The sequence below is a fragment of the Lytechinus variegatus genome, chromosome 6, assembly GCF_018143015.1.
Source record: "Lytechinus variegatus isolate NC3 chromosome 6, Lvar_3.0, whole genome shotgun sequence".
Lineage (NCBI taxonomy): Eukaryota > Metazoa > Echinodermata > Echinoidea > Temnopleuroida > Toxopneustidae > Lytechinus > Lytechinus variegatus.
The window spans coordinates 26,130,378-26,155,689 of NC_054745.1; the positions used below are offsets into that span (position 1 = coordinate 26,130,378).

General features: G+C 39.8%; 1 protein-coding gene across 1 annotated transcript in view; it reads right to left on the bottom strand.

Annotated features, from left to right (window-relative positions):
• LOC121417273 (transient receptor potential cation channel subfamily A member 1 homolog) overlaps positions 1-24,874 on the bottom strand; it is a 42,374-nt gene extending 17,500 nt beyond the window's left edge. The window contains exons 1-13 of the mRNA XM_041610915.1: positions 24,614-24,874; positions 21,824-22,001; positions 19,212-19,288; positions 17,884-18,045; positions 16,690-16,911; positions 10,609-10,702; positions 9,100-9,343; positions 8,595-8,787; positions 7,085-7,179; positions 6,173-6,331; positions 5,204-5,318; positions 4,325-4,470; positions 3,045-3,160 (exon numbers count right to left, since the gene is read on the bottom strand). Coding sequence (XP_041466849.1) covers positions 3,045-3,160; positions 4,325-4,470; positions 5,204-5,318; positions 6,173-6,331; positions 7,085-7,179; positions 8,595-8,787; positions 9,100-9,343; positions 10,609-10,702; positions 16,690-16,911; positions 17,884-18,045; positions 19,212-19,288; positions 21,824-22,001; positions 24,614-24,865 — 2,053 coding nt within the window. The 5' untranslated portion in view covers positions 24,866-24,874. The remainder of the gene's footprint in view (positions 1-3,044; positions 3,161-4,324; positions 4,471-5,203; positions 5,319-6,172; positions 6,332-7,084; positions 7,180-8,594; positions 8,788-9,099; positions 9,344-10,608; positions 10,703-16,689; positions 16,912-17,883; positions 18,046-19,211; positions 19,289-21,823; positions 22,002-24,613) is intronic.
• Positions 24,875-25,312: the final 438 nt, after the last annotated feature.

Genomic DNA, 25,312 nt, shown 5'->3' on the forward strand with positions numbered 1-25,312 from the left:
TATTCTCTTTTTTATCTTATTTTTTATTCATAAAATGTACTTATGAAAGGTAGCCTTCAACCTACAAGCTCTGCTTTTTATTTGGTCTCCTTCTCTTTCGATTTCATAGTATTATTGTATTATAAAAATGATTTAAATGTTATATTTTGTAAATATGTCTATTGAACTATCATTGTCAATGTAAAAAGATTGAAAGAGAAAATAAATGAATTGAATTGAAAGAGAAAATAAATGAATTGAATTGAATAAAGGCAAATAGTAGAGTGGTACATGTAATTAGAACAGAATCATTTCTTGGATACCAGTTCTGATGACAGAGAAATATGCAGATGGGAATATGAGATAAAAAACAAGAGTGTCGCTAAGGTGAGCACATAATACGCCCGTCTGTAACTTGGAAAATGGAGCTATTGGTCAAGCAAGAAAAGTGGAAGATGGCGACTTCATCTTTGACCTTCTGACATCAAAATCTAAAAAATTGCTCGGATCTATGCTAGTATCATACAAACCAAATTATATACATGTAAGCCTAGGTTAAGTTAAACTGAAGTTAGCGCGTTTACAAGGACTGCAGGAAGGTAGATGAATATATGTCACAGTGACCTTGACCATTGACCTTTGAACAGACCTGAAGGTGGCCCCTTTAAAAAATATCTGCTTTTTGTGCACGTAGGGAGCAAAGTGACCAGTCTCGCACCTAACGGCCGAGGGTCCAGAGGGTACGCCCCGGAGGGGGTTGAGGGGGCGAAGCCCCCAAAAGCTCATTGATTCCTTGTGACATTGGCTGGTTCCAGGTTCCTTAATTTTCCGTATGCACTCACTTGCCACCCTTCCATCCACTGATTTTTCAACCCACTTCCAAGTCCATTGCTCACAAACTAAAGAGTCGATCCCTTTCAACCTTGCCTCTTCAACTCAATCAAGAAATTTCCGTTGAAAAGCCATAATTTTTCACAAACTTTTCTCGTTTTTTCACTCGCACAAAAGAACTCCCGTATCGACAAATCACCGTAATCACGCCTAGCGCTAACCCAGGGAGCTCCCGCCCGCAAAGGAGTTCCCTGGGTTATCCTAGCGCCTGCATGCATGAATTGAATGCAGCCATCGCGCGCACACCAAGTGCATGCAGTTTCCTCCACTGCAACGTGCGAATGGTCTGGTGGGTAATACAAAATGGCAGCGCCCATGATCACAACCGACCGTGTGCGATAAACTTCAAATATGCCGTCGAAGAATCAAGTTTTCGAATGCATGACAGCAATTTTCATAAAAAGTAACCACAGCAAGTTGCCAGAACTTATAAATTTGTGTAAATTTGGGCGCAATGTGCCCTTCATTTTCTAGCAATTTTTGCGAATAAGGCATTGAAAATAGACACCCTAACCCCCCTTAATTTTATACCGGATTTACATCGATCTCAGAGACCACCTACGTTGGTGAAAAAATATCGGGAACCCAATAAATATCGGGAGAATATCAGGCCTGTCTTTGACCTTTTGACCTCAAAATCGATAGGCTTCCTGGGATCCATGTTAGTATCATACACACCAAATTATAAGAGCCTAGGTTAAGTTAAACTGAAGTTATCACACTTACAAGGAAAAGATAACGAACGGACAGACAGATAGACAGACCGAAACCGAGCGCGATACGTCCTGTCAAGACGGGCATATAAAAAATAGTTGATTGAAGCAGGCAAATGGGGATGATGGTGATGATTGTAATAATGATGATGGTGAAGATGATGATGATGCTGATGGTGGTGATGATGAAGATGATGGTGATGATGATGATGATGGTGGTGATGATGGTGGTGGTGAAGATGATGATGATGATGGTGGTGATGATTGTGGTGATGATGATGATGGTGGTGATGATGGTGGTGGTGAAGATGATGATGATGGTGATGATGATGGTGGTGATGATGATGGTGGTGATGATGATGGTGGTGGTGAAGATGATGATGATGGTGATGATGATGGTGGTAATGATGATGATGATGATGATGGTGGTGATGATGATGATGGTGGTGATGATGATGGTGGTGATGATGATGATGATGGTGATGATGATGATGGTGGTGATGATGATGGTGGTGATGATGATGGTGGTGGTGAAGATGATGATGATGGTGGTGATGATGGTGGTGATGATGGTGGTGATGATGATGATGGTGGTGATGATGATGATGATGATGATGGTGGTGATGATGATGATGGTGGTGATGATGATGATGATGATGGTGGTGATGATGACGATGATGATGGTGGTGGTGAAGATGATGATGATGGTGGTGATGATGATGGTGGTGGTGAAGATGATGATGATGATGGTGATAATGGTGGTGATGATGATGGTGGTGATGATGATGGTGGTGATGATGATGATGATGGTGGTGATGATGATGGTGGTGATGATGATGGTGGTGATGATGATGATGGTGGTGATGATGATGATGGTGGTGATGATGATGGTGGTGATGATGATGATGATGGTGGTGATGATGATGGTGGTGGTGATGATGATGGTGGTGATGATGATGGTGGTGGTGATGATGATGATGGTGGTGATGATGGTGATGATGATGATGGTGGTGATGATGGCGATGATGATGGTAATGATGTAATTCATGATGATGATGCTGGTGATGACAATGGTGGTGGTGATAATGATAATGGTGTTATGATGATGATCATGAATGATGTTTATGATGATGGTGGTGATGGTGATAATGGTGTTTATTATGATGATGTAGATGATACTGATGGTCTTTGTGATGATAATGATGATGATGTTTGTGATGGTGATACTGATAATGATGATGATGACAGTGAAAATGATAATGGTAATGATTGATATTGGTGATGATGATGCTAATGGCGTTGATGACAATGGTGATGATGGTGATACTGATGATAAAAATAGTGATGATGATGACAGTGACAATGATAATGATGACGGTAATGATTGATAGTGGTGATGATGATAATGATGATGATGTTGATGACAGTGGTGCTAGTGCTGATGCTGACAATGTGACTTACCTGGCATAGTTGTGATAAGTTTCCTCATAGGGGTAGTTTTGTTTGCTCCTTCGCCGGTAGAATGAGTCATCAGATACCGCCACTTCTCTTGTGATAACAGAGTTACAGCAACCATTCTATTGGACAAAAAACCCCAACATTCATTCAAATTAATTATTTATCAGGAAGCATTGTGGTGTGTTTGTAAAATAAAATTCACACCCTAACATTGCTTTTAATATTATGTGTAGATCAAAATCATTGCAATGTTCTGTTCAACTGCAACCTACTCATGATTATGAAAAGCATGGTCCAAGCCATTACGTCAAACTTCCCTTTGAAACAATACCGCAGTTCGGATTGCGAACTGCGGTGTTGTACCCCATTTTCCATTTGGATCTCAGTTCGGATTGTGAACTGCGGTGTTGTACCCCATTTTCCATTTGGATCTCCTAAAAACCATTTCCAAGCCCTTATCAACCGCGCTTTGCCAAGTAATCCAGGGGTAATCCCCGCTGTCTCAATTTCACCCCCACAGGCCAGTATATGAGCGTTGAGCAAAGGACAAAAAGATAAACAACAGCTGCGCTATTACGTAAGACTTCTCTGCCTGTAGTAGGACCTTCGGAATGAAATTATTGTATTCCATATTTAATCACATTTTCAAAGGCATATTGTATTCAGTAACCCAAAGTTAGTTCATTTTCAATTTCGAACGAAGAAAATCGACCTCGGAATAAGGAAAGTAAGCGAATAAAAATGACGGCATGCTTACAGGGACCGCACTCAGCGCTGCGCATGCATCCCATCGTGTGTGGCCCCCTGCTGTGACCGTATATGCCGGGCTGTTGTTTTATCTTCGGACCAATGTCAAGAAACGGGTGTTTTGATACTTAAATTGCTTGCTTGGTGCAGTTAGGGTTTGTCGTACTTGGAGAAGAGAATTGATGAAGAGGGAAACAGGGGTATAGTGTTCTCAAGTGGAGGTTTTCGTCATGTTCACATCACACTCTAAGAACTTCTTTTTGATTGGCTGCTGAGGCATGTTACCATGGAAATGGGGCCCACCAGCCAATCAGAACAATGATTAGATTTCAAAGTTACACCATGGTACATGCAGTAGTTCATATTGCTTGAAACAAGCAATTCCTGCCCTTCACACCCTATGATCTTGATTTTGATTTGCCCTTCACACTCTAAGAACTCACTTTTGATTGGGCGTTGAGTCAGGTTACCATGGCAACAGGAATCACCAGCCAATCAAAATCATGTTTACATGGCGACATTTAAGTGCTACTTACTCATGACCATTACGGATCGCATGGTCCAAGCAATTCCTCCCCTTCGCGTCACACTCAAAGAACTTGATTTGGTCCTGATCCTGCTCAAGTAGCATCTCCACAATCAGAATATTCCCTATCTTACAGGCATACATCAATGGGGTCATCTGCACAAGGTCAAAGGTCAAACAATGTCATTACAAATCGTAAAAGTTGGATGTAAGATTGTACAAGTTGGATGTAAGATAATCATTTAGCAATCATTTCATGACTATGGAATCAGACTTCAAGAAAATTTCTTCCTTTATAGGGGTTGCATAATCAGGGTCATCTCCACAAGGTCAAAGGTCAAACGAGGTCATTACAAATTGCGAGTATTTGAAGATGCAAGTAGTTGGTGTCATTTCCAGGCTAATTAGTTCTAAGCCAATCAGATAATTGGGTTTCATTGAAAATCACCATTTGTTCATTGAAATGCTCTTTGATTTTTCAAAGGTAAAGTCCACCCCAACAAAAATTTTATTTGAATAAAAGAGAAAAATCCAAGAAGCGTAACACTGAAAATTTCACCAAAATCGGAAATCTTCAACTTTCACTTCATGAAATAAAATAGTTATATGCACATCCTGGTCAGTATGCAAATGATGTAATCTGTCAAAATTGAAATAATGTATAATTCAAACAATAAAAACAAAAGAAATGGTGTGTGAAGGACATCATTGAATCTCTCATTTGCATGTCACTGTGTTGTGCATATAACTTTTTCGTGAAAACTAAGCGAAACTTCATTGAAGAAAATTTTCAGTGTTATGCTTGTTTGATTTTTTTTCTTTTGGTTCAAAGCAACATTTTTCTAGGGTGGACTCGACCTTTAATTGATGACAAATAAAAATGACTTACCCCTTTGTTATCTTGAATTGACACAAGCGACTTGTCAGTCTTCAGGAGAAGCTTGGTGGTTAGTTTATGGCCTTTTTTGATCGAAAGATGAAGCGGCGTTTGTCCTAAAATATTCCTAATCAATCAAAGAAAAGAATCATTCTGATGCGTGACTTGTCTATCTTTAGAAGAAGCTGGGCAGTTAATAGTTTATGATCCCTTTTTGAAAGCGATATGAAGTGGTTTTTGTTCTAAAATATATATAAAATATTTCCGGCAGTTTGTGTTGAGCTCTGGTGTTGAATGTTGTCTGCTGAACCGAGCATTACAGCTGGTGTTGACGATCTACGTGCAATTTCCCTATTCACCAACACCAACCCCCAGGGATTGGGAAAATAGTGATTTCAAGTTTGGTGTTGGTGTTGATGAACTGTAGTTCACAAACAGGAGGCGAACATGATGAAACACCCGTAAATGATCTATTACAGTTAAGATGAGTGCAAATCATTAGAATTTTACACATTTTAATGAAAAATAATATTTATGCTTTCTGATTATTGCAGTGATTTTAACCTGTGCATTTTGTACGATAAGATTTTACTGCAATTTCTTCCTGATTTCACTTTCGTCGTCTAGAATTTCTCACGTAAAGTTGAGATGATCAGCAGCGCAGAGGCATGACGTCATAGAATATTGATAACGCGATTGGTATTGCTCCTCTGAACTCAGCTCGTTGTTGGGGCTCGGTTCAGAAGCCTTTTCACGATCTCAACACCAACACCGTACTTGAAATCACCCACGGTGGCTGCCTCTTATTTGACAGATGGAAAGTTTCAGGTCTACAGTAGGCTTTACTCCAGACATGGTGTAATTGGTTAAAGTGTCCAATTTGAGTCTGCGCTTACAGACTAGTCCGAAACTGCAGATTAAAAGTCAAAAGGTCATCTTTGTGAATGCGGCCCCACGAGATTGGAAATAACCCTATCTTACTGTTCACAGAGTCTGACATCATCGTCGTCCTGGTTCTTCAGGATAGCTTTTGCCGTGTCTAAATGACCCCCTTGGGCAATCAGGTGCATGATACTGTTCTCTTGGGGGTCTTTCAGATGGAGAGAACGCCTGTGCCATGATGCAAACTCCAAAAGGCTCCTATATAAATGAAATTGTAACGGTAAACTGCTGATTCATCTATTACCAACTTGTCCACTCATCATATGGTCTACCTTCATTTAGTCTTGTTCCGGCGATCACCATTTCATCTTATAACCAACTGGTCCAATAATCACACCATCTAACCACCGATTAATCTATGACTATTATGGTGGACTTGGACAGCATCGGAATCTTATGACTCTGGATGACATATTTGCAATTGTTTGTCGGGTGTAAATCTTCGAATGACGTGCTGTCCCAGTCCTCCAACTTTCGACAAAAGCCTCTCAGCTCTCCATTGTGATTTTAAATGCATTTTCACATGAATTGATACGTTGTAGAGCGTTTCCCTGCAGTAAACGCAAAAACAACCCATTATACCCTGGTCTAAACTGGCACTTGGTGTAATCAAAGATAGTCTAATTCTACGATATCAAGATCATGGCCAAATCCGCTTGGTCTACCATTAATTTGGTCTAATAAACACATGGTCCAGCTATCACACTGTGTAAACACTCACCTGGTTTAAAAATCACTAAGTCCATAACCAAGATAGAAGCCAGATAATTTGAATCATGAACAGTTCATATAATCAAATCAAATAAGTGGGGTGAGACTACGCGGGTTTTATAAGAAAGACGTATAGAGGCTACAATGTTAGACCAAATAGGAAATGGGCTACATGGCAAAATGGATGTCGACCAAAGGCAAAAGGAAAGTAGACATACTGGATTTAGTATAATTACTCACTCTGTCTGTCCCTTGGCTGCACAGAGCAGGATAATCTTCTCCATCTCCATAGATTCACATCCTGTACTGATGTCATCAAACCGGTTCAGCAATTCCTAGGATTGTTAACGTTGAAACAAAATTATCTTTTCAAAACAATTCATTCTTCTCTAACGCAGGAAGGAAGATTTGGGTCCTTTCTACATTTAATTTCAAGAAACTAACTTGGTTTTAAGGCATTTTATCTATTCAATTTGCTTCAACACACCCTTTCCTGTCAATCCATACCAAATTTAGTTAGAATTTTTTTGATGTGTAAGGTAAGCAGGAAAAATGTCAGCGCTATCTAGGACAATTCTTGACTACGCTGGTGGTGGTATACGGTTCTATGACATATGCTCCAGCGACAATTGCTCCGCTGTGAATTCCACTCACTGATGGAACGACAAACTTCAACCCTGGATTTAACACCATACCTTATCCTAAACCTTAAAGGGGAATGAAACCTTTGGAACAAATAGGCTTGTGTAGAAACAGAAAAATCAAAGAATAAGAATAAAACAAGTTTGAGAAAAATCGGACAAATAATGAGAAAGTTATGAGCATTTGAATATTGCAATCACTAATGCTATGGAGATCCTCCCATTGGCAATGCGACAAGGATGTGTGATGTCACTGATGAACAACTTTCCCTTTGGTGGACTATAAATACCCTTAAAATGTCTCTTTTTGCTTTTTCTTATGATGATGCAAACTCTTTATCCATGATGTATTCTTAAAAAATATGTATTACATGCCCTCATGTAGAAAGAACACATGATCTATGGATAGATGTGATAAAAGAGGCAATTCAAGTGAAATATATACTAAAGTAAAGGGGAGAGTTGTTCATCAGTGACTTCACACATCTTTGTCGCATTGCCAATTTGCTATCTCCATAGCATTAGTGATCGCAATATTCAAATGCTCATAACTTTCTCATTATTTGTCCGATTTTTCTCAAACTTTTGTTGATCTGTTTCTTTGATTTTTCTGTTTTCACACAAGCTATCTTGTTCCAATGGTTTCATTCTCCTAACCTAAAACCAAATACAAAACCCTATTGCAACCCTAACCCTTTATATTAGACGAAATAAAGTCCGGAGCAATTGTCTGCGGAGCAAATGTCGTGTCACCTGATATACACATGACAGAGGTAAAAAAACGTCACAGGTTTAGGGTTAATAATAATACCAACATGCTTATATAGCGCATATCACTGCCAAATGCGCTTAATTGGATATTATTACCCTGGCTTTAGCCTCGCAGCCTTTTACAGCGCGATGGCATTTCAAGGAATAAATTCCTGCCAGGTACCCATTTACCTCACCTGGGTCGATTGCAGCACAATGTGGATCAATTTCTTGCTGAAGGAAATTACGCCATGGCTGGGATTCGAACCCACGACCCTCTGTTTCAAAGTCCAAAGACTAATCCACTGGGCCACAACGCTCTTTATAACATAGTTCATGAATTAATAGACTAGACATACCTGAAGCACCAAAGAAAGATTTTTTTCGACCGAGATCCATTTGATGAGCTCAATCAGAATGGATGAATCTTTGATGTGTTTGAGAAGGACAACCAGGCTATCGCTAGATCCTTTCAAAGCAGTGAACTTCAACAGAGATGGAGATCCGTCAACTTCATAATCGTTAAGATTCAGCTTCACCTCTTTGTCATGACTGAAAATAAAATATAAATAATAATATCAATATTATGATATGACTGATATGACAGTATCAGTATTTAATTTGTGATATTTTCTCTTATTCTCGGTATTGTGTAAAAGTTACAATATCAATGTCAAGCAAATGTCAAGCTTTTCTAACTATATAGTTTTTCTGGCAATGAAAATATCGTAAGGCTGGGGGAAAAAATGTGGAAATTACAGTAAACTTTAAATTCAATTTTGTCTGAAATGGGTTTGCACTGTTTTATCTGTGATACGACCGTGTGGATGTACTATGTTATTTCTGTTTAGCAAACACACATACCTTTGATACATGATGCATATTTCTTCGGTGACCTCGGCATAGTTTCCCCTGCAGGCATAATGCAGCGGGGTCAATCCCTTTGAGTTCTTCGCGTCGAGGAGTAGAGGGCAAAGGTCGTGGAGCATATGGAGGATATCTAGGTGTCCTTGTTTACAGGCTGTGTGCATGATGGTAGATCCGTAGCGAGACTTGACGTCCATGAGATAATTGGCTGAGGCACCCTCCTTTTGATCTTCAGGACTCACTAAAGATATTCAACAATAAAGAAATGAAATGTTATAATAATACTAGACTGTGGAGGATATCAAGATGTCGGTTTGCAGGCCGTGTGCATGATGGCTGATCTGTAGCGAGACTTGACGTCCAGGCATTGGCCGCGGAAGCTAATAAATTTAGGGGGGTCCACCTGAAATTTGGACACAGGTAACAAAATGGACAAGCAAAAAAAAGATACCAACAAAAAATTATGCGTCCAGGAGATAATTGGAAGAGGCACCCTCCTTTTGATCTTCTGGACTTACTGAAAATGGTAATTAATGAAGAGAAAAATATATATGTACTAGACTGTGAACTAAAGCAAGGAAAAAGGCTACAAACTATGCAAAAAGATTGTACTTTCAGTTAATCCACTGCAGAATTGCCGTGATACTGATCGATTGCGCTCCCAAACAAAACAAAATGGCTGCACCCATTCATGAGGATGACAATGTTTCGGGCTGATAAATTCAAGCAAGAAAATCGATAAATCCTGCTCAGTAATACTATTTTCATAGCTCTACTTGCTTGATTTATGGCTTGAAAAATTGCATCATGCAAAAGTTTTAATATATAGATCACGATGAGGAAATCAAAGTCTGAAAGTGCTTGATATTCTCAGACTTTAATGACACTGAATTATTCCATGTTTTTCTTTATTTTAGAGGTCCACTGGTCTGGAAGAAATTCCACCAGTGACTGGCACCCTTAGACCTGCATGGGAGAACCATCCAGTTCGACTAAAGCCTACTATAAATATCCATATTTTACTATTTTAGAGTATGAAAATGAATAGAAAATCAATGATTGTTGCCAATTTGAGGAGCAAATGATGATTAATCTCGACCCCATGAAAGCTATGTACCTTTAGCAATCAAATACATACCACACAACATACAGCATCAGATTAGCATCTCATTACCTGTCTTGATAACCTCATGCAGCACCGTCTTCTGATAGATGTTCTGAGCTAACAATATCTAATCATTAACTAATCATTATGCACTCTAAATTGACAATGCAATGAAAATAACAAAATCACTGTTTACAAATGCAAATTGGCAACTTTTAAGTAAACATATTCTTTAATCATTAATTTAGACTGATGTTATATCCATATTCTATTATTTTAGAGTATGTAAATGAATATAAAATTAATGATTGTTGCCAATTTGAGGTTGCCATTTTGAGGAACAAAAGAAGATTAATCTTGACCCCATGAAAGCCATGTACCTTTAGAAGTTAAATACCTACCATGGAACATACAGCACCGGATTAGCATCTCATTACCCGTCTTGATAACCTGGTGCAGCACCGTCTTCTGATAGATGTTCTGAGCTAGCAATATCTGCAAATTATCGAGAAAAAAGTATTGCTTTATTCTGATTTCGACTAAATTCAGATCAGGAAGAGTTTCAATAACATTTTTGTCTGACAACTTTCCTTGATTTTTATTGGCTGAGAAGCACGGCTCCCATGGTGAATGTTGGATAAAACAGGACTTGCCGGATAAAATGTCAAATTATGAAAATACTTACCATGATTTTCTTATTTACGAATTAACTGGATATACCCATTTGATTTGCTAGTTCATTACGATGAACCTGCGTGCCGAATATAGAGTACACAACTTTTCCTGCGCACGCGCTGCATCTCCCTACCAACGCACTATCCCAAGATCGTCGCGCAATTTGGCGTCCATTTCCTCTCATGAGCCTGCGGGCAAGACATGTTGTCACACAAGGCGAGGGGTAGGAGGGAGGGTTCAAATGGGTATATCCAGTTATCTCGTAAATAAGAAAATCATGGTAAGTATTTTCATAATTTACATCAATAACTGGGATATACCCATTTGATTTGCTAGACCAACACGGATTCAACGTGAAGGGAGGCATGTCTAGACTAAGAAGTGCGTTAAAATAGGGAGATGAAGACACAAAGGCCGTTGCCTTACGGACAGGGGAGGCGATAAAGCCTCATGTGAAGAAGTCCTTAAGAGCAAGGAGTGAAGGAAAGAGGGGCGTCAATAGGTGGACCTCGAGAAGTCGTGAACGACGATTCCAAGAAAGAGCCCAAGAAGAATGATACTAAGTATCATGGGCCCTCGGCCTAGTGTCAGGAGAACAACATCACCAGCTGACTAGAGCGTAAAATTCGGAATTTGTTGAAAATTTCAACAAGAATCGTGATCGGAAAACTGTAGCTTTAAGGCTCAGTAAGTGATCAATCGAACAATCTGAGAAGGCGAGAGATCTCAGAAGCCTCCGCGTGGGAGAAAGCGCCCAGAATTCGATATCTGTCTCAAATGCGTGAGGGCAGAACATCTGCAGAATTCTGATAGAGAGCTGTGGCAGAAAGTTACTAGCGGTCCGAAGGGGACTAGGAACGACGGAGAGTAGGGATTTAAGAAGAAAACCACTCGTAAGGCAGTCAAGGGTCGAGAAAGCGACTGAGTGCCATCCTTTTAATAAGAAATGCCGCGGACCTGCTGCCTATGTAGAATAAAGCAGTCTGGTTAAAATAGCTCAACCGGGCGTGTCAGAGAAACAGCGCGGTACACATCACGACAAAAGTGTGATAGACCGAGTGATCGAGAGAGAACTCAGGATCCCCTTTCTCCCGTACTGATTGAAGCACCCATCTGAGGGTGCAGTGCCTGCGGTGGAAGAGGTGGCTTGGCTCAAGCCACCATTGCCGAGAGAGCCCGTGAGGCTAGGCTGCGATGGATGACCGCCGGGCGGGGGAATCCCTAGCAGCAGCAAGTGTACGCCAGAGGGAGCTGGCGAAAAGTCTCTGTCATGATCCTACGTGAAGGCGACAATCAAGAGATGTTCTAACGAACAGACATCGCCAGATATGATACCTCAACAGTACGTTCCCAACGGAATCGAATGAGGTAGCAACGGCCCTGTCCTATCAAGTTAGGGACGGAAACTGGCTAAGAGTGTCGATGTCCTCGCTTGAAGAAACAAGCGAAGGAGGAGGGAGACTTGAGGAAAATAATCACAAAAATTTCCACCAGTCTGCGGTGAGAACCAGTTGTTTATGAAAACAGCCACAAGGCCTGGTCTCTCATGTGATCGTAAGAGCAAGCACCGCCGGCGCCGGTTGCGGCAGCGTGGAACAGTCCGATATCGGAGAATAAGGAGTTCCAAAAAGCTGCGGGGGGCGGCAAAAATGACGCCCTAAGCAGTGGGGGATGAGCATCTAAGTTTCTAAAAGAAGAACTCCAGTGAAGTAAATCACTTACATGGAGAGACTCATCCACAGTCGGCCCGAGAAAAAGTGGGTCGTAGTGATTATGGTTAGGTAGGCATAAGCATACATGCATCCACGGTTACATCATCCTCGGTCGTGCGGTGACCATGACCACATGCATTGCATGGAGGGAGGATGAAAGCAGCATGCGAGGCGACTCGAGTGTGCCGAGTGAAAAAGCTTCTAAATAAGAAGACGGTTCGACAAATGGGCACGGTAAGACATCCACCGTAGACCACTCCACACAAGGAGGAAACGGCGGAGACGCCCGCAAGCTTGACCCACATAGAGGGCAGTCTATAAGATAGACTGTTAGAGCTCGACCGATGGTCTGGAGGCGTACAGTTTGGTGTAAACTCGCCGATCCGGTACGGTGGGTGTGCCCAGAAAGTAGGCATAGAATGCCGACAGAGAAGTCTGGGGCTTTAAACAAGCTTGAACGCACGTACATAGCCAATAATCTCATGAGATGTACGGCGGTTTCTTTCCTCCGAGATGATGCCCGTATGTCGATAGCACCTGTGTATTAGCGGGGATTTCCCTTGCAGGTGCGTGGGCCAGCGAATCATATTGCCGGTGACTCTCCGAGGTGCGAGACGGCGACTGTCTGCTTGACCTGCCTGGTGCTCGGCACGGCAGTTTTAGCTGACAGAGAGCATTAGGATGAAGATCCGTGATGCTCGAGGGCGTTCTGTTGTAACATAAAGTTACGACGCCTGGCCGTCGGCACAAGAATCAGAAGGGAAGGTCTGCCCGCACAGCGGGGTTAGCGACCTAGAATTTCTTCTTCTTCTTCCTCTTCTATGCGGCCCCCGCCGGGGGGCAGAAGAGGGTATAATGATCGGGAGTCTGGTGACATAATGGCGGGCGACGCCCGTATATCGATAGCACCTGTGTATTAGCGGGAATTTCCCTTGCAGGTGCGTGAGCCGGCGAAACATGATATTGCCGGTGACTCTCCGAGGTGTGTTGGATGGCCGGTGTCTGCTTGATCCGCTCGGTTGGTAGTACCGTCGGCTGAAGCAGGCAAGCCTGGGGGTAAAAACCCGCAGTGCTGGAGGGCACTCTAGATTAGCTTGAGAAGCTGAGAGGCCTGGCCATCAAAAGAATCAGAGGACAGACCGCCCGACGGAGCGGGGCTTACGTCTGTGGTTCTCCTCTTCTTCTTTTCTTCTTCTTCGGTTGCTCCGGCGCCGGAGCGGAAGAAGGGACAAGAGGCTGGGCTGCGCCTGTCTTCCTCTCCTTAGCTCTCCCACAGGGAGAGCCAGCCGAGGACCAGAGGCTGGACCAGAGACTGGACTGCGCCTGTCTTCCTCTCCTTAGCTCTCCCACGGGGAGAGCTAGCCGAGCGAGAGGAGGCGTCGGCCGAATCTGACGGCGTCAGATTGAATTGAGAGTCCGACACGGTCGGACTCAGGTGCCTCTTCCGACTAGGGGCTGGTAGCCCTTTGCCGACGCTCCCTAGAGGGGTCTTACACGGCATCGAGCCTAGTCTTTGCCGGGTGGAGAGACCCGTGCTCTCCCCCCGGACTTTAGGTGACCCGATGGCCGGTGGGTCTGACAGCCCTAGAGGAGTCGCCGTTTTCTGTACTAGTGCGACGCTCCCCAATAAGGTTCAGGTTCCGGGACGGAAGCCTTGGCCATCACCGTGCGGGCACGTGGTCGCAAATCCACGGTTCCACCCTTATTAAGCGGGGCACGTGAACGCGCGTCCACGGTTCCACCCCTTTGAGAGCCCACGGGGCTCTGACTCTGTTCTCGCTATCTATACTACCTGTGGTGGGGGATAAGACCCCGGTGTCGGGCCCCGAAACAGCAGTCGCCTGAGGCTCTTCAGAAAGAGAGTCCGAAAGGCTCATTATTGCCGTAGGGTGATCTAGTAGTAAGATAAAAAAAACAGAGAAGCAAAGGGGGTGGGGGGGGTAACAAACCCCAACCCAGAAGACAAGGACCTCAAAAAGCGGACTTTTGAGAGTAAAAAAACGGATCTCACAAGGATGATACAAGGTAAAATCCCAGAACAAAGGAAACAGTAATAATTAAGAATTATTAAGAGACACTGTCCCTGAAGTCCGTTAGAAAAATTAATTATTTGATTATCACAACAAGAATCTGCTTCCGCCAAAATTCTGAAAAGAAGGAAGGGGGAAGCATCTAAAAAGAAGAAAACACTAAGTTTTTTTTTTTTTTTTGTGTCCACCTGTTCAAAAGAAAAAATAATTTTTCTTGAGGTGAGGATCAGCTAAGGAAAAAAGGGGAGCAAGATTCCCTTTCTTTTTTTTTTTTTATAAACAAGAAGTTTAAGAAAAAAAAAAGTCCAGAGACCGGTAGCTGACTTGAAAAGGAAGGGGGGAAAACAAAGATAGCTTTCCCGAGAAGGAAGGCCGAGTCAAAGGCGACGAACGCTGACAGGAGACGGCTTCCTAAAAAAAAATTCTAAGTATTCTTGTGAAGGAAAGAAAATAATTTTTTTTTTTTAATTAATTGAATAATTAATCAATTAATAAACACAAGAACAAAGGATTGATTGAACAAAAGAACAATCAACTAACTCGAAACAAGAAACAAAGAACTTGAATCGAGGCAAAGGAGCAAGTCAAGAATTAAAAGAATCAATCAATTAATTAATTAATCAATTAACCAATTAATTCAATTAATAAATACAAGAACAAAGGATTGATTGAAACAAAAGAACAATCAACTAACTCGAAACAAGAGACAAAGAACTTGAAACGAGGCTGGAATACGACGCTCCTAACGTCCTACAGAACCTATCTGTGGAGAAATAAATCAATTAAATTCACGACGAGTCGTATAAACGAAGAAGACAGTGAATAAAAAGAATTAAAAGAATTAAAAAGGAGCGAAGACAACGCCCGAGCAGGAAGGTGCGGAGCTATGGGGCGGAGAGGTGAAGACAACCCGCCTGTGAGAAACGTATCTTTAAAAAAACAAACTCACGAAGAGGGACAAGAAACGTTAAAATAATATCACGGAAGCTCCGCGCGACGTGATAATCCTATAACAATCTTAGATGAGAGAAAATAAGATTGAAATAAGGGAAGAATTGCACAATAAAGTATCCAAACGGAAAACAGAAATGCAATTTTGAGAGTGTACTTAGCTTGCGACTGCACTCGACCGCAGGCGAAAGTAAAAGAGGGAATGGACGCCAAATTGCGCGACGATCTTGGGATAGCGCGTTGGTAGGGAGATGCAGCGCGCGCGCAGGAAAAGTTGTGTACTCTATATTCGGCACGCAGGTTCATCGTAATGAACTAGCAAATCAAATGGGTATATCCCAGTTATTGATGTAAATAAGAACGTTCATGAAACGCTCCCCAGAGCAACTCAATATAGGTAAAATTTGAAATCAAACTGTATTCATAGAATATTTTTTTTTAAATTCCCCCCCCCAAATTAGCTGATACAGTTTCTTATATCCTCAAGAGCAAGTGTGCCCAATATCACATCAAACTTGGAGCAAAATACCAGGGGTAATCAATTCTTTTACAAAAAAAACTGTGGCCATTGAAGCAAAATTGATGCAAGTTACCATGGATAAAAAACATCACCAATGAGTCCATGTCTTGTTCTGATTCATAAAAAGTGGTCTCGTTAATACAGTAACCTTAGAAACAAGCGTCAATCTGTGGAAAAAACGTTTATTATCGAACACTTTCTCAATATGCATGCTGAATAAGCATAATCAAGGATGAAATCTGTGTAAAGAATGGTTTGAAACCACATGTCCAAAACTACATTTGACCAATTTGAGGCGGGGGGGGGGGGGGGGGGGGGGGGGTGGAGAGTGTAATGACATGGAGTTATACCAGGCAAGGCACACAGTGTGAACACTCCTTTGGTCATTGTATTTGAAATCACTCAAGTGTATGTACCAACTATGGTACTGTAATGCAGGGATGCCGGTGAATGAACTAGTGCATTGAATCCCACACTCAGTATTTGATTTCAAATACAACCAAGGGAGTGTTCACACTGTGTGATTGCCTGGCATAACTCCATATCATTACAGAGAGCACGACTGCTTCAATGGTGACCTTTGACCTTTCTTACCTTCCGCATGTCACATCCTCTATGCTGACAGCCTGAAAGGAATCGCAGAGCGTACTTGACGTTGCCTTTCTTCAGGATGATGTAAAGGGGGGTGTTCTTGGCGGCGTTGACGGAAAGGGGATTGGCTCCGTGTTTCAGAAGCAAGAGGGCGCTCTCAAACTGACCGTTGTGGCAGAGGATATTGAGGAGGGTTGAATTGACCCTTCCGAACTTGACCGGTTGCTGTGTAGAGGAAACAGAATGAAAAGAGGTTTATTTCTTTCACAAGCCTCGCTCACACCTTTATGTTCTAGGCTGCATATTGCTGCATTAGGCGAAAGCAGCAATATGCAGCCTCACGTACCTTACACTCTACAAAGAAATGTTCGGTTGCAAACACACATTTGCGTACAAGCTCATATAAAGTTGCACAAAGTAAAACAAAGTGATCCAAGTTAAAGCGAAGAACAATTAATATATGTTAATCGAGGAAGTAATCATTGCACGCTCTAAATTGGCAATGCATTGAAAAACAAAGAAACTGTTTAAAATACAAAATGGCAAATTTTCATTGAAATTTGGCTTTCAACATTCATTTTTACTCACCCTATATCCATATTTATCATTTTTTGCAAGAATGAAAATAAATGCAAATTCACCAATTATTGCCAATTTAGGAAACAAAGGTAGATAAATCCTGGCAATGTCATCAATACCTACATCCACTCGGATATGTGGATGTTAGAGTAGAGCTCTGTCCACCATCTTCTGACTGGCAAATTGGCAACACATTGAAAATAATGAAATCACTTTTAAAAAATGCAAATCGGTAACAATTTATTTCCTGAATCCCACATTTCCATTTTTTTTTCAAAGTATGAAAATAAAAATAAAATCACCAATTATTGCCAATTTAGGGAACAAAGGTAGATAAATCTTGGCAATGTCATCAATACCTACATCCACTCGGATATGTGGATGTTAGAGTAGAGCTCTGTCCACCATCTTCTGACTGGCAAATTGGCAACACATTGAAAATAATGATATCACTGTTTGAAAATGCAAATTGGCAACGATTTCCTCATATACTTCATTCCCATTCATTTAGACTTACACATTTCCATTATATTTTCAAAGTATGAAAATAAAATCAACAATTATTGCTGATTTAGGGAACAAAGGTAGATAAATCTTGGCAATGTCATCAATACTTACATCCACACGGATTTCTGGATGTGAAAGTAGAGCTCTGACCACCATCTTCTGACCATCATATTTACACGCCAGCTGGAGAGGAGTCTGACCTTGATTGTCCTTGACATTCACCTGCACCTTATTAGCAACCAACAGTTCAACCAACTGAGCTTTATCCTTTGCCTGGTGGAAAATATAAAAATGTTACATATCCTCAAATTGGCAATTCCAATAATGATAATAATTAAAATAATAATAATTTCATTTAATTGCATTTCATGTGATGGCCTCAAAATGCAGCCTTTCTCATCACAATCCCTGAGTGAATGGGTGCACAGACATGGGGTACCATTTTTTTGTTCAATCTGAAAATGATTGGCGGAGGTTTTTTCCCTAGAAAATTTATTTCTATCAAATTTTTACGAGATTTTTGGCACACACGCTCATTAGAATGATAGGAACATTATCAAATGAAAATCGTTGTAAAATAAAAAGAAATTCACGTTGAATCTTAACTTACATAGTTAGGTGTGCAGACATGGGGCCCACCCTCATACATTGAAAATAAGGACAAGCTTGACTCAACCATTAAACAATGCCCATCCCACAGGGAGGAATTAATCATTGTTTCAGCAGAAAATTAGAATATTTCATATGATTAAAAAAAAAGAAATAGTGAGTGGATGATGTCTTCAGTCTCCTCAATGCATACCAACCAGGATGTGCATATAACCGTTTTTGTGAATTTAAGGCAAACAAAAGATACGATGAGATTATAATTTCCTATTTTAAACTCAACAAGTGAAATGCCTCTGGCCGTCTCACCTGCATCACGCGATTCAACATAGCAGCAGTGCTGACTTTGAAAACTTCTATAACTCGCACAAGATGTTCAGTGATACTTGGTTACTCTTATTTCCACGTTTTATGAACTAGACCAATACACTTACAGAAATAGGATGGTAATTCAACAAATACCCCCAATGTGGCCAAAGTTCATTGACCTCACATGACCTTTGACCTTGATCATGTGACCTGAAACTTGCAAAGGATATTCAGTGATACTTGATTACTCTTATGTCCCAAGTTTCAAAAGTCAGATCAATAAACTTGCAGTTATAATGGTAATTCAACAGATACCCCCATTATGGCCAAAGTTCATTGACCTTTGACCTTGGTCATGTGACCTAAAATGCGCACAGGATGTTCACCGCCGTCGGAAAAGCGGTGCCTATAGTCTCACTCTGCTATGCAGGTGAGACAATAAAAAATTAAATTAAATCAGTTTTGGGTGACTTAGTTTTTGGTTTTGGGGTGGCTGGTCACAAATGGGACTTGACTTGACTTACCTGTCCTTCTAGCCTAGCTTTGTCTCTGACAGCAAGGTGTATGGGCCTCTTCCCGCCTGCTCCCCTCACATTAAGATCTAAAAACAAAGCCAGGCAATCGGCCCAAAATCACAGAGGTGAAGTCGAACCCATGGTTTATACAGAATTCACATGACCTTCCGATTACAAAGCGCAATGTATACAAAAAATCTGCATAAACCGTGGGTTCAACTGACAGTTTAATAAAACCATCTTTGTAAATTGGGGCCAATATGAAAAAGTACACAAGACACCCATGTCCATATTAAACCCAATGTAGAAGAGCCATGGTGGAGTGGTTCTGACTCTCGCCTTGTAATCATCAGGTGTGTTTGAAATCCCACTGCAGCCCAGCATAATTGGTTTATATCATACCGGCTCCTTGTTGGAGGATGACTATATCACATCAATATCACTATCATATTAAATTAACATCAATTTTCATCGTTATAATTGGTTATATCCTACCTACATGTACTTGATGTTGGATGACAATAATCACTGTATCAGTTCAATATCACGATAATGTATCATATCAATATTAATATAGTTACGGCTACATGTGTGTCCTACTGGCTCAATGTTGGACGATAATGGCTACATTACATCATTGTCACTATCATACATTTTAACAACATCGATAACAGAGGGTTATAATTGGTTTCATTGGTTGTATTGATCACAGTATTTTAATTAAAAAATTATATTTTTACGGTATAAGGGGTATTACTTTAGAATTAATTACAGATTACCTAAATAATCGAAAACAGTTTGTAAATATTGATAATTTTAATTCTTCTTCCTTAGACATTTTACTTGGTGTTCCTCAAGGATCAGTACTAGGACCCTAATTGTTTCTTTTATATGTAAATGACTTGCCAAATGTTAGCAATATTTTATCATTCATCTTATTTGCTGACGATACAAGCCTTTTTCTTGCCAGTAATGACCCTTCAAACGTAGGTTTTTTAATCAATTCTGAACTAAGAAAAGTACATTCCTGGTTTCTTGCCAATAGATTATTGATAAATCTTGAAAAAACTAACTATATAATTTTTAAAACAAAAAACAGGAAAATTAACGCAGACTTGATTAAATTGCACATTAATAACAAAGAAATAAATAAGGTAACTTCATTAAAATTTCTTGGTGTTAAGATTGATAATAACCTTACGTGGAAAGATCATATTAATGAAATATCATATAAAATGTCATGTGCTGTTGGTGTTATGAGTAGACTAAAGTTCACATTGCCACCTTTTATTCTCACTAATTTATATAATACAATGATCTTGCCTTATATAACCTATTGCAATATAATATGGGGAAGCACCGCATCTTATTTATTACAAAGAATATTTTTAATACAAAAACATGCAATAAGAATAATCACCAATTCAACATTTCTTGCCCATACAGACCCATTGTTTCGAAAGCTTACAATTTCGAACATATATGATTTACATCGCTATTTTGTTGCTTGTTTTATGTATTCTTATTCTATAAGAACTTTACCTGATATTTTAAATAATTTTTCCACCCTCAATAGTAGTAAAAATATGTATTCAACAAGAAATATCAATGACTTTTATCTGCCAAATTATACATATAACTTTTCTAGAACTGTTATTGGATACAAAGGACCTGTCATCTGGAATGATTTGCCATCTGAAATTAAAACTTGCCCCTCATTATTGACTTTTAAACGGAAATATAAATCATATCTTGCCAATTCACCGTCAGTTTTTAAATAAAAGGGAGCCTTGTGTTTTTTTTCTTTGTTTGTTTTTAATGTTTTTTTTCTTTTGACTGTTTATGTTGATGTTATAACTATTTAATCGCTATTAATTTGTTTTATTTTAACCAACACGTGGAACCAAGGGGATTGGCCTCGATAGGTCTTTGGCCTTTGCCAATCCCCCACATCCACCGCATGTTGGTCTTACTTTTTCTATTTTGTAATTTTATTGATTTGTTTATGTATTGTTTTTTATTGTTCATATAATATTGTATGCTGTATATTCTTCTTTTAATGGATGTGAATAAATTGAATGGAATTGAATTGAAAACGGGTTCAAGGATGTAGCCGATAGTGAGTCACAGAAGTAATGTGTTTATGCTATAATTCTCCACAACCTCCTAGGCTCCATACATTATCGTGTAGCACTGTGCATGTTGGGTGCATCATTTTACCCATAGCGCGTAACAAACTGAGACGGCATCTGAAATACGCGTTCTTTTAAAGAAAAGGCTATCAGTACCGGCGCTTACTTAGGCAGGCATACTAGTCATGCCTGTGATGTCTAATAGAAAACAGGTACAGGTATGACCTCTTGATTTGTGTGCTCCCTAGAATATTTGGAGGGATTTCAACAACCTTTCCACTATAAACTTACTCTGCCCAGCTGTTCTATAAAACAAATAATGCACATTTTAAAAATAGTGATGTTATTGATGATGCAAGCATCTTGGATATTGCAATAACATGCAAAAAGTACTCGGTGCAAGTGCCTTGTGCTTTTGCATATATGGCAAATACCCTCAAATCGCCACAACAGACTCCTAAATATGCATTATTTGTTTTATAATCCTACCTGCCCCATGTTGGATGAGCATCTCAACCCAAGGTATAAGGACCTTCATACAAGCATAGTGGATAATACTGTTACCCCTCCCATCTTTTGTGGCTATCTCCTTTGAGATCTGTTCCGGGGTGAGGTTCTGCAGGAGACTTTTGGCTTTCTCTATATCAGGTTGCTTGGAGTTCACTAACTGGATACAAAATGAGAGGATTTTTAAATATTTTATCAAACAAAGATTTTATTGCTTCAACATAAAATCACAATATACATAAATAATAGCAGCAATATAATTAATCATCTATACTTTAGTAGAAAATGAGGGGATTTTGTAAAAAGAAGGTTTTAACAAGTGGAATGCCTCTGGCCGTCTCACCTGCATCACGCGGTTCAATACAGCAGCAGTGCTGACTTTGAATACTACTCTAACTCGCACAAGATGTTCAGTGACACATGGTTACTCTTATGTCCACTTTTTATGAACTAGACCAATAAACTTACAGAGATATGATGGTTATTCAACAAAAACCCCAACATGGCCAAAGTTCATTTACCTTACATGACCTTCGACCTTGATCATGTGACCTGAAACTCGAACAGGATATTCAGTGATACTTGATTACTCTTATGTACAAGTTTCATGAATCAGATCCATAAACTTTCAAAGTTATGATGGTAATTCAACAGATACACCCAATTCGGCCAAAGTTCATTGACCTTTGACCTTGGTCATGTGACCTGAAACGCGCACAGGATGTTCAGTGATACTTGATTACTCTAATGTCCAAGTTTAATGAACTAGACCAATAAACTTTCAAAGTTATGATGGTAATTCAACAGATACCCCGATTCGGCAAAAGTTCATTGACCCTAAATGACCTTTGACCTTAATCATGAGACCTGAAACTTGCACAAAATTTTCAGTGATGCTTGATTACTATTGTGTCCAAGTTTCATGAATCAGATCCATAAACATTCAAAGTTATGATGGGAATTCAACAGATATCCCCAATTCGGCCAAAGTTCATTGACCCTAAATGACCTTTGACCTTGGTCATGTGACATGAAACTCATGTAGGATGTTCAGTGATACTTGATTAACCTAATGTCCAAGTTTCATGAACTAGGTCCATATATTTTCTAAGTTATGATGACATTTCAAAAACTTAACCTCAGGTTAAGATTTCGAAGTTGATTCCTCCAACATGGTCTAAGTTCATTGACCCTAAATGACCTTTGACCTTGGTCATGTGACATGAAACTCTAATAGGATGTTCAGTAATACTTGATTAACCTTATGGCCAAGTTTTATTAACTAGGTCCATATACTTTCTAAGTTATGACGTCATTTCAAAAACTTAACCTCAGGTTAAGATTTGATGTTGACGCCGCCGCCGCCGCCGTCGTCGGAAAAGCGGCGCCTATAGTCTCACTTTGCTTCGCAGGTGAGACAAAAACTGTTATTAATTTCACTATGCAGAAGCCACCTTGAGCATTTCAATCTCAAGGTTTCAACTTTTGAAAATTACAAATGCATAATTTCTAGAAAAAATTTATTTTCAGCCAATCAGATGATTTCACTAGTTAACTGTTATTCTAAATTTTTTATTGTAACAAGTTTTATGAAACGGACTTATGTCTTTCTGATTTTGATGTTAATTGATCCCACCTAATAATCATATCTGATACACATCTGAAAAACTCAATTATACACACCCTTACTGTACACACAAAGCTGCATCCTTATCAAGGAGGTAGCCTTGATACACATTCCCATTAAAACAATTATTTCCTTTCAGTTTTTACAAAAAAAAATATCATATAGAAAAATATTTGTGAAGAAGTTTCATGTTTCAGTCATCCAGGTACTTCTGTTTTCACTATCTAAGACATTAATATACCTTACGAAGGGAGTTCCCCTCATTGTAAGAAAGAGATTTTCACTAAGATTTCCATTTACGGTGTTTTCTTCTCTTTTCTGCGTCATGAGTATCTTTGTATGATGGATGCCAATGCATTTCCAATGTCCATATCATTTTTATCATTATTGCATGAGTAAAATGTACCATAAGAAGGGAGTTCCCCCTCATTGTAAAAATATGTGAAGGGAGTTTCCATCATAGAAAGAATAGAATGTGTCTTACAAAGTGAGTTCCCTTAAGAAGGGAGTTCCCCTCATTTTAAGCTGTATCAAACCTTAAAGGACAAGTACACGGCAACAAAAAGTTGATTTGAATAAAAAGAGAAAAATGCAACACTGAAAATTTCATCAAAATTGGATGAAAAATGAGAAAGTTTCTCTAAATTTCACAAAACATTGTGATCGGTATGCAAATGAGGAGACTGATGATGTCATCAACTCACAATTCCTTTTGTATTTTATATGTGAAATGTGAAATATTCTAATTTTCTCCTCATTGTCAAGTGAAAAAACAATTTATTCTGCCCTGAACATGTGGAATTAACATTGTTTAATACTACATGCATATGGCTCAGTCAAGTTGGTCCTTTATTGTCAAATCTGTAAATAATGAAATATTTGTATAATTCAAACAATGAAAAAAAAATAGTGAGGGACATCATCGACTGTCTCATTTGCATGAAACTGAGTTGTGCATATCACTGTTTTGTGAAAAATTAGTGGAACTTAAAAATGCCATAACTTTATTTTACGTCTGATTTTAATGAAACTTTCAGCGTTACAATAGTTTGATTTTTCTCTATTTACTCAAATCAACATTTTTCTGGTGTGGACTTGACCTGTAGGGGAGTTCACCTCATTGTAAGAAGGAATGTACAATGTACCTTTAGAAGCGAGTTCCCGCGAACTTTCCTGGCCAAGATTCTAAAGCTTGCTTTCCCGCTGGGCATCTCGGGCTCCGATTCCGACTGTGAACTTTCCGACTCTCCTTCGCTCCCGGAGTCATTGTCGGTGAAAGGGGGCGAGGGGGTGCCCCTCCCTTCTTCCTCATCACTGGAGTCTGTTGAGGAATCGCTTCGTTGACTCAGGTTCCACACCGCATGGCTTCGGAACCGCTGCGGGTACCGCTTCATCATATTCTCGTAATTCCTTTGTTTGGTTTCAAGTGAAAGGAAAATATGAAATAACTGAATTCAATTAAATTCTATTTGGTAATACAAGGCCAGTCGGGAATACAACTCGCTATAATAAGAATGAAATGATCAAATCCATTAGAAAGATTCAAAAGTGGCTAATATAATAGAAATTACCAATTAGGTGATTTTCCCCCCAGCCATGGGGGGGAAATCAACATCCTTCCAAATATGGTACTTTCCTAAATATTTATATCAGACATCTCTGGCTCTGCTGGGTGAATGGACAATGTAATTAGAGTCTAGATATGATCAACCGGTATTGTAATCAGACTCAGAGCAGAGGTGAATGGAGCTGAGCAAACACATCCAATTTTAGAGACAGAAGAGGTTGTTAATGGTTATTATTTCCTGATTTCATTCACTTGTTCACTGCAACCACCCTGCCTA